A 10,267-nucleotide genomic window follows, 5' to 3' on the forward strand; every position below is an offset into this window, starting at 1 on the left:
GCCAGTCAATGCTAGGGTTGTGGAGGAGGAGCCAAGGGTGTCCGAGGACAATGGGTGCCAGGGGAGAGTCAAGGATGTGAAAAGAGATGGTTTCGGAGTGATTGCCAGAGGTGATGAGTGTAATGTCTTCAGTGATGTATGATATGGTGGGAAGTTGCTGACCAGTGAGGGCGTGAACCGTGATGTGGTGCGGAAGAGGTCTGAGGGGGATGTGGAGCTTGTGGGCTAATGTGCTGTCCATGAAGTTACCTTCTGCCCCGGAATCCAGTAGTGCCTGACAGTGATGTGTCTGTGCTGACCACCGCAGCCATACCGGGAGGAGCGTAGAAGATGATGGTGATGATGATGATGATGATGATGATGATGAGGTCTTCTCGGCGGAGATCCCACCCGATAGTAGCCTCATACGTACTACCGGGCCTGGGGTCTCATTTATAAAACTATGCGTAGGATCTTTACTAAAAGTTTACGTGCGCCCAAAAGCCAAAAATGGTGTACGCCAAAAAATATTCCGATTTATAAAACCGTGCGTACGCACACCTGTAAGCAATGTTCCCTTTATAAATCACAGATCACCCGCAGATGTGCGTACGTGAACCAGCCTCATATCCCGCCCTGTACACGCCCATTTTTAACCATAAATAGTCAATGCAAATCACCTCATGATTGCTGATCAGCATGTAAATGAGAGTGGAATCCCATATATACCTGGAAAACTGGCATGCGACCCGCCAATTAATTAATCCAAGAAAGTGAAAACGTGCATTTCTGTTAGCCTAATTTTAATAATGGCGACAGGTGAGAAAAGAGGAAAAAAACGTAATTTCTCAGATACTGAGATTGAAACACTTGTAGGGGAGGTGGAGGCTCGGAAAACTGTGTTATTTGGTGGCCACAGCAGTGGGGTCACTAATAAAAAGAAGCAGTGCGAGTGGCAAAGTATTGCTTCTGCCGTCAATTGTGTCAGTGGGACAGAACGGACAGTTGCAGAATTAAAGAAAAAATGGTCCGACCTGAAGGTATACAAATTTTTTTTTTACCAACATATTACATTTGTGTTTTATTAGGCTATATACCTATATAAATAGCAATATTGATTTTCAAAAAGTTTTATTTACATGTGCTTACAGTACACATTCATTCAAGGTGGAGGCAAAGAGAAAACTGTCCTCCCACCGCCAGAGCGTGGCTGCAACTGGTGGGGGCCCATGTACAGCTGATCTCACATCAGTGGACAGCAAAATCGCGGCTATAATTGGGGAGGTCAGCGTGTGTGGTATTGTGTCGGAAAAGGAGGGAGACACTGACGTGACTGAAACCACAGAGGAGCAAGGTTAAACCGATTTTTAATCATTAACGCTGTACATTTGAGTGTGTGGGGTGATAAATGGATAAATGTTGCCAATTGTTTGTCCTCCAGTCCTTCCGGAGTCTGAAGCTGTAAATGAACAGGAGGTTCAGGGTGAGGGGTTCTCAGATGCAGATGCACAGCGTCCGGCTCAAAGCAGTGCCCCTTCTGCGTCTGGCACGTCCAAAAGTGGTCGGGTACTCACTGACGCAGTCCTGCAGTTACAGCGAGAGACAATAAACGCTGTCAACAGGGTTGCAGATGAGCTACGGCAGATGAGAGAAGTGATGCAAGAAATTGCACAATCATTAAAAGATGCAGTTAAAACATGAACCTTGAGTTTTGTCTTTCTTTACAAACGCCGCATGACATCCTCACGGATTCTTGCACCTCGTTGATATCCCTCTTGTCGGCCAGGGGGCTGTGGCTCGGGGTCGTAATGCTGGGGTAGAGGGAGATCAGGAGGGAGAGGAATACCGTTTCTCAGTGCTATATTGTGCAAAACACCACACGCCCTGACAATCTTGCACACTTTTGCTGGATGGTATAAAAGTCTGCCACCCGAGGCATCCAGAGCACGCCATCTGCATTTCAGGATGCCGATGGCACGCTCCACAACTGCGCGGGCACGAGAGTGGACCTCGTTATAATGAGTTTCCTCTGCGCTCTGCGGGTTTAAAAATGGGGTGAGGAGCCAGCGTCTCAGGGGGTAGCCACTGTCGCCTGCAGGTTATAATTATATTAAAAACAAAATTGTTACAGTTTCTACTTTTTAATATTGTTAAACTCACCAAGAAGCCAGCCATCACGTACTGCGCCTGCATTTAGTCTGTTCCCTACACTGCTATGTGTCAAGATAAAGGAATCATGTGTTGAACCAGGCCAGCGTGCCACAATGTTTGTGAGGGTCATGTTGGAGTCACATATGATTTGCACATTAATAGAATGCACATGCTTTCTATTAACATAAGCAAATTCATTTTCAGATGGTGCCCTTATAGCAACATGAGTGCAGTCAATTGCGCCGATTACATTTGGGAAACCAGACATTGCTGCAAATTGCGTTTTAATTTCGGCCTGTTCTCGCACAGTGTAGGGGAACCTGATGTATCGACTAACCATATTAAGTATACCATTTAAAACGACAGATATTATGGCACTCAGGGACGGCTGTGATATACCAGACCTATAGGGTGAGATGATAGATTCCAATAGAATTATTTCATATACAAAAAGGTCTTAGAGACAAATTTGAGGATTACTTATAGTTTTTTTATATTATTAATTTACCTGTCTGCCAATTCCCGCTGGAAACAGCCGGTTGCCAAGAACCCCAGAGTGGTGAGGACTTGTATTTGGACTGGGATGGCATGGTTCCGGCGTGTTGCCCTCTCTAATACTGGACCCAATTCAGCACATAGATCCAAGAGCACAGCTCTAGGGAATCTAAATCGGCTTATTAGCCAGTCATCATCATGGGCCAGGAAATCATCATGGTCCCTGAAAACTCGTTCTCTCCTTATTCTGCCATTAGCGTAATCCTCCAACAGTGCCAGGAGTGCCATCATGAAGCATTACATACCCGGGTCACCGGAGAATTTATATGTTTCTAGCAAATAGACTGATCGTTAACACCTTGACAAAATCACTTAATTAATTTGTGGGCGAAAATTTAAGACGAAAATGTTATAGTGAACACATGCTTCTTGACGGTTTTGTAATGAACACCGTAATAGTTAGGACCGATGATGAGTAGCGATTGTGCTTCATGACTGTATTTGCAGACTTTGACATTTTAGGATATAGGCTATGTACATTAAGGAAAATATTTCCTTTTTACACTGTGTTCTGCAGTTCTCTAATAAAAGGGTATTTCATGCTATTCTGTAGGCTATCACATGTATCGCGCCATGTCCTCCTGTGCTCCCGTTGTGGACAATGTGACTGTAAGGCAGCGCTGATTATTATTTTATTTTACTTTTAATACATTTTGAATTACGTTTGGATTTTACTAGATGTATATAGCCTAAAACAATCGGCACAAATAACACTGTTGGATTTAATCTTCATGATAATGTGGATATAACGTATGAAATGGAGTGAAAATTAAATGTCATTCATTCTTATAATCGTTCTTCTCACATTTATTTTCTACAATCTAACTTCAGTTCACGACCTCACCATCGGTGTCGCCAATTCCCTTTGTCTCCAGAATGTGCGTACGCACGGCTCAAAGTTTGCTTAAAGGTGCGCACATTCTCCCGTCAAGTTTGTTTTTTATAGATCACAACCTTTGCGTGGGAACTGGCGTACGTACGTTTCCAGCCCCGTTTTGTGCGTACGCACGCTTTATAAATGAGGCCCCTGGCCTTTTACCGGACAGGCGTGGGCTTGATGTCCGGCTCCCCCGCAGTAAAGGCAAAGGCCCAGGGACCTCCGCCTCTCCTTCTCCTCCCGGGAAAGCCGAGCTCGCCCTACCTGCATGGGCTCATGATCGTAGACGGGGCTGGCCACGTCCCCGCCGCTGAACCGCACATCTGCCGGTCCCCTGGATGGGGTGTTGAGTAGCCCCCTCCTCTCCATCCGTGCCAGACGTGCGTCGACCCGAAGGGCCAGCTCAATGAGTCCATCGAACGACGGGGGAAGGTCCAGGGCGTAGATCTCCCCCTGGACGCGGTCAGCCAGCCCATGCAGGAACATGTCCCACTGCGCCTCCTCGTTCCAATGGTACTCCGCCGCCAGGGTCCGGAACTCGATGGAGTAGTCCGAGACGGATCTCTCGTGCTGGCGTAACTCCGCCAGCCTCCTGGCTGCCTCCCGTCCTGCGGCGGCCCGATCAAAGACCCGTCTCATCTCGGCGGAGAGCGCCTGGAACGAGGCGCAGCATGGGTCCTGGTTCTCCCACACCGCTGTTCCCCACAATGCCGCCCTCCCAGAGAGCAGGGTCAGGACGAAGGCCACCTTGGCCCTCTCACTGGCGAACGTTCTAGGCTGGAGGGCAAAATGCATATCACAACGGTTAAGGAAAGCTCTACAATAGTCGGGTTCACCTGAGTACGTTTCCGGAATCGGGAGGCGTGGTTCCGGCTGGGAGGGGGCCTCCGATGGTGCTGGTGGAACAGGCGGTGTGAGTGGCGCAGTGGGAGCTCGTAATAGCTGGAACTGTTGGGTGAGCTCGGACACCTGCGTCACTAAAGCCTGAACCGCGCGACCAGTGTCGTTAAGAGTCCGCTCCTGGGAGTCCATCCTACGAACACTGGCGCTGAGGAAAGCTTCGAGGGAGGAGGGTTGATTACTCGCTGCCTCCATGTTGGTCAGATCGTTCTGTGACGCTAACAATGGAGGACAGGAGGCAGATGCAAGTAAAGGTAGTTTATTGACAGGAGTAGTGATGGATGAATGCTGGTGAGTGACGCAGGAACCACGATGGCAGCACAGACAGGTGGGTAGGTGGTTTGAGTGCGTTGGTAGCGATGGCGGTGATGGTAGATCGGTGATCGGCGGTGATAATCCGTGAATGACTGTGAATATCTAATGAAGACTGAAGCAGGACACTGAGCAAAGACAGGAACACAGGAGCACGAACAGACATCGACACGAGGACCTCAAACAACGATCTGACAAACAGGAGACGAAAGACAGGGCGTTAAATAGGCGGTTGGAATGAGATGCACCTGCCGCTGATCAGGCGATCAGTGGCAACACCCACATGAACCAATCAACATGACATAACATGACTACAGCTGGAGACGGTGCATTCACGAACCGTGACAATACTAGCCATCCTTGATTTTTTTTAAATGAGCCCCAGACTTTATGTTGGAAATATCGCAAGCTACACAAGACTAGGTTCTGTTTGGCTTTGTCACACCTGTGAATCACTACTAAATAATTTTATAATTAATTAATTTTGTGACTCTTCTGTTAAAGTGGTCATAAACTGAGAGATTGAAATTCCTTTGATCTTTTGACATATATGATGTCATTGTTCTATAAAAACATCCTGTAAGTTTCAGAACTTGAAGGTTTTTCGTTAGTCTCTCGTTAGTCTACAATCAACTACATCTATTCAAATCCTGATAGCACATCACGGAGATGTCTATTTGTCTTCTGCATTTACATCTGCAAGACATATTTTTTAGAGTGTTTGCTCATCTACAATACGTCTATAGGACGTTTCCTGTCAGATGTCAAATAGACATTTAGAAGATGTCTTTAAAGGGGTCATATGATGGGATTAAAATTTTTCCTTTCTCTTTGGAGGGTTACAAGCTCTTGGTGCATAAAGAAGATCTAAAAGCAAAGACTAAAGTCTTAAATCCAAAGAAATATTCTTTATAAAAGTTAACAGTCAACCACACCCCTAAAACTGCTCGTTCTAACACCCCCCAACATGTCTACATCACTGTGTGGGAAGATTAGCATGACGCCGCCCAGATGATCACGCAAAGAAAGAAGGCGGATAACCAGATCGGCTTTCAATGTGGATGAAGCGCAGTCCAGCCCGGGTTCGTCACATGTGGTTTTCTGCAAGCCCATCGGACACTCCTTCATAGAATGCACCGGCTGCACCTTCTCAAGCCCACCTCCGCTCACTCAAGGCCACGGAGTGTGACGCTGTTTCATTGAGAAAGCCAAACTACTTTATTTGGTCTTCCAAAAGAGGACACGACTAGAAATCCTGTTTATAACACATTTATAAAGAATTTTATGTTTATGTCTTGTCGCTTGTTGGCTGGACAGGGCATCATAATATGTTAAGGAGCATAACATTTCCGTCACAAGCTTGAGGTATTCGGCCAATCATTTAAGATGTTTATGATTTAGAATGTATGTAAAACTAGCATCTTAAAGATGTTTATCATAAGAAGTTTGTACACAACAGATGCTTTCCAGATGAAGCAAATGAATGTGTGCAATCTGGGATATAATGTTCCGAAGAGGGGGGGGGGGGGGGGGGAGGTCAAAACAGCACAGAAAATAGCCTATTACTTCTAAACTATGATGTTTTTGATGTAAAAATATTGATAACATTATAAGAGGATCTCAGAGAACAGTAAATAATAAAAAAAGGCAATTCATTACCACTGTAATTTGTTGTTTTAGACAAGAAAGCACAATTTTTATTTCATTTTATTATTTAACGTTCATGTCCATTCCTCTTAAAGTTATTAATTTTTAATTAAGTTCAAACTGTAAAGATAGAAACACTGATAATGGAAACATTTCTAATAACAAAAATATGTTGTTTTTTTTTCAAACATGACAATGTCTGTTATGTTTTTTAGAGCAAACTAATATTGTTGTCTTGATTTATTGCTTCCACGTTGTTTATTACAGTTTAATTTATTAGGCAAAAATTACAGCCATGAATATTTCCTGTAATATGCTGAAATGCTTGTAATCAGCCAACGTGCAATGAAATTAGCAGCAGTTAATGGGGGTGTGCCTGATGGTGCAACAGAATGGTGTTTTCCCTTGATGTGGTAACAAGACTTCATGACACGTGGCTACACGTGCAGTCTTATGCAGATACAAGTTTGCCAGATGTATCTTTCAGACCTACTGAGTGCAGGGCAATGACTGACAGTTGAACAAGCTGACTGAACACAGATAAAACCTACTTTCACATTTATAGAACCTTTAAATCCACTTCATCATTACCAGGGTACTTTAACTGAGTTCTAAACATAACTGCATTTGTAATCATTTTCACATTATGGAATTAATTTTATTATTGTAACATGTAACTATTTAAAACACATGACGGAATATAATCTCAAAAAAAAAAAAAAAACGGCAATTCCGAGAGTGTCCTCGCACTGCGATGCTCTGGCCCTAAATAGTCTTTTATAAAGTGAAAGACACAAATTGTATATGGAACCCATTATGTAGAGTTTTCTTCCTTTAAGGGCCCAAGATTCAGACTAAACCCCCAGAGTTGAACCTTATTTGGTAAAAAGAAGTGAAGTGATATTCAGGCCTGATATTTCATTGTCATATTTATAAATAACTGGGGGTTTTGGAGCCAACATAACAGCATTGGCCATGCAGTGCTAAAAAAATGAATCATGAGGTTTTGCGGAAGTGGTTGAAAAATAGTTTGTAGTTTCATTATTCTTATTATATATATATGTGTGTGTGTGTGTGTGTGTGTGTGTATTGCAAAAAAAGATAAATATGTTAAAAAGACACAGATATGCTTAAAGTTTGTATAAAAAAATGTTTATTTAAAAAAAGATATGATAAATAAATACATAAATATAAATATAATACATATTTGGACAACACGCAATATTAAGCAAACAAAACCAAACAGTCAGACTGTGGCCATCGCTACAGGTGTAGCAGCATCATACATTTCATCAGGCTCATCTTCACAGACGATCCAAACATTCATGGTGCTTTGCTGCAAAACAACAAAAAAAGGCATTTATTTAATAACATTGTTATTTCCTTGACAAATGTGATGAGACCTGATAGTTTGTTCTTATTAATCTGTTGTACTTTTTCAGCATTGGACATTGCACACATAGTAAGGATTTAGTGACACTTACTTGGCAATGATCTTCTCAATGACCTTCTTAACCCAGGGTGCTTTTGGGTCCAGACAGATCTCTTTTCCGGATCCCTTCAGGGTGGCTCTGTGTTAGAAATACAGAGAAAAACCAGTAAGAATCCAGTTTGATACTATTATATTAATCTGAATTATTATGGATTTCTTCTAAGCATGCAATCTGCAAGGGTTAAAGCATTATTAGTGTGAAAACTCACATGATCTCTGTGTCTTTACAGTGTGGGCTTGGAGGGAAGAGCTCCACACTTTCTATGAGTTTCCCAATGCGTCTACTCTCTGTTTCAATGCAGCGACAGCGTGGATCTACTCCCAGACCTCTAAGACTCATTCCTGAAAGCAAAATAATATGTTAATTATTCATCACATACATGCAAAACGTAAAAGTGCATTTGTACTAACTATGGCTACTGATTAACCTGTAAAATTACTGCAATTCACTTACCTTCACCAATGGTCAGGAATCCCAGAAAAACAATAACAGAGACTAAAAAGATTTTGCAGTGCATTCTGCCAAGAACTAACAAAAAGTTAAAGTAAGTCTGTAGTTTGGATGCTAGATATCTGAGGCGCTCAGATCTGTTGTTGAGTTCTGTCCACATTGAGAACTTGCGTCTCTTTTAAAGCCCAGAGTCAAAGGAAATTGCACAATATACTCAACTGGGAAAGTTTGTGCTGATGTCACAGGTCTGTAAGCCTGTTATTCATATGATTACGAAAGTCACGATGAGCTAAGGAATTTTAAAAGTTGTCTGATGTTGTTGTTTTTTTTGCAAGACATTACAATGAATGTTGATTAAGCAGGTGAAAGTCACACTCACTCGCAAAAACTTGGAAAAAATGGAAAGGTTCCGAGGAAAATTAAAGAGAATGAAATTAACATATAATTTGGATTTATTAATTCATTATTTACTGAATTTGTAAAAGTTAATTTATTTTTATGAATGTATATTTATTTATTTAGCTAATTACTTGTAAATGTTAATTTACTTTCAATGTTTATATATGTATATATTTCTACAACTTTTGAGTAGGGATAAAAAATGAAGCAGTATCTATCGTTTTATTTACCCGGTGCATTTGAATGAGCCGTCTGATTGAACTGTTAGATTTTGCTGTATTTGGCCCAGCAGTAGTTTGGGTGGCTCGCCAATGTACTAGTTCCCTTTCAAAAGCTACTCTCGATGCTGCGCTCAATAGCGCTAATGAGAACATTCTTTGTTCGACCGGTTGTGAAGCACGTGTGTCAAACACGCCAAGAATTGGCTTACATAACCTCGGCAGGTGACGTCACTGATAACGTGCACCTGCAGGTTATAAATAGACGTGAAACGGAAACATCCTCAGGTTTTCTTTGTCTTCAGAGACCGCATTGTGTGTGTGTGTGTCACGCTGATGAAAGTATTAGTTTAAAAGAAAGTATTTTGAGAGTTATAAAAAGAAAAAAGGGAGAAAGAAAGATTCTTGCTGATTCCATATGAGATGTGTGCCTCGCTCTCCATGGCCGATCTCTGAAGAGAAATCGCATGTTTATTGTTTAAAAAAAAAAAAAAGGCTGCTTTTGCGTTCTAGAGTGGCAGTTGTAAGCACCGCGGTTCACTTCCTATCCGCACTATGCTCTTTGCTCTCACGAGGAACGAGCTGCTTCCCACTCATTAAGATCGCGCTCCGATCTGGAGGATCAGACGGTTCTCGCGCCCACCTCCGAAGCGTGCCCAAGCACTTCTTCGGATTGGGCAGAGGCTGCTGTAGCTCTAGCTTCTGTTGAAATGGACATTGAGAGTGCTCTCTCCTAGCGCTCCTCTCGCAATTATAAGGACATGAGGAGTTACTAGGTAGTGACTCGTGCAGTGACCAGATTAAAGCCTTAAAATTAGATTTTGTATATTATGATTTCAAAGGTGAGAGAGACGCTAGCTGCTATCTCTCCCCTATTGGAGCAACATCATTTAAATAAAAATATAAATAAATGATGATGAAAATGGTGATGATTATGATGATGAAAAATATATATATAAAATATATATATATATGAAAGGACAGCAATTGTTTCCTGCCAAGCCACGTACTGCAGCAGCATCTGCACTTGGATGGAACACATTTCATGCTGTGGGTCAGACTAGTACTGCCCTGCACACCATAGGTTCTGCAGGCGTATCAGGCTGATTAAAATAAATAAAGAAATAAGTCTGAGTGCCAGGAGGAGACCTTTAATATGTTTCTCACTCATTGTGCTCAAGTGTCGGGGCTGTCAAGAAATAAATAAATAAACAGTCCCGACTCGATCCAGCTCCTCTGGGGTAGGAGGTTCACAGAGAGTGTGGCGAGTTGTGCTCCCCCTCATA

At 42.6% G+C, this 10,267-nt stretch overlaps 1 protein-coding gene across 1 annotated transcript; it reads right to left on the reverse strand.

Annotated features, from left to right (window-relative positions):
- Positions 1-7,557: 7,557 nt before the first annotated feature.
- Positions 7,558-8,520, reverse strand: LOC132141826 (interleukin-8-like). The gene is made up of 4 exons (XM_059551492.1): positions 8,368-8,520; positions 8,123-8,255; positions 7,906-7,992; positions 7,558-7,757 (listed from the first exon to the last, which is right to left on the reverse strand). Exons 1-4 carry the CDS (start codon positions 8,429-8,431, stop codon positions 7,745-7,747), a joined length of 297 nt encoding a protein of 98 aa, XP_059407475.1. The 5' UTR covers positions 8,432-8,520; the 3' UTR covers positions 7,558-7,744.
- Between the last annotated feature and the right edge of the window lie 1,747 nt (positions 8,521-10,267).

This window comes from Carassius carassius, chromosome 6, assembly GCF_963082965.1.
Source record: "Carassius carassius chromosome 6, fCarCar2.1, whole genome shotgun sequence".
NCBI lineage: Eukaryota > Metazoa > Chordata > Actinopteri > Cypriniformes > Cyprinidae > Carassius > Carassius carassius.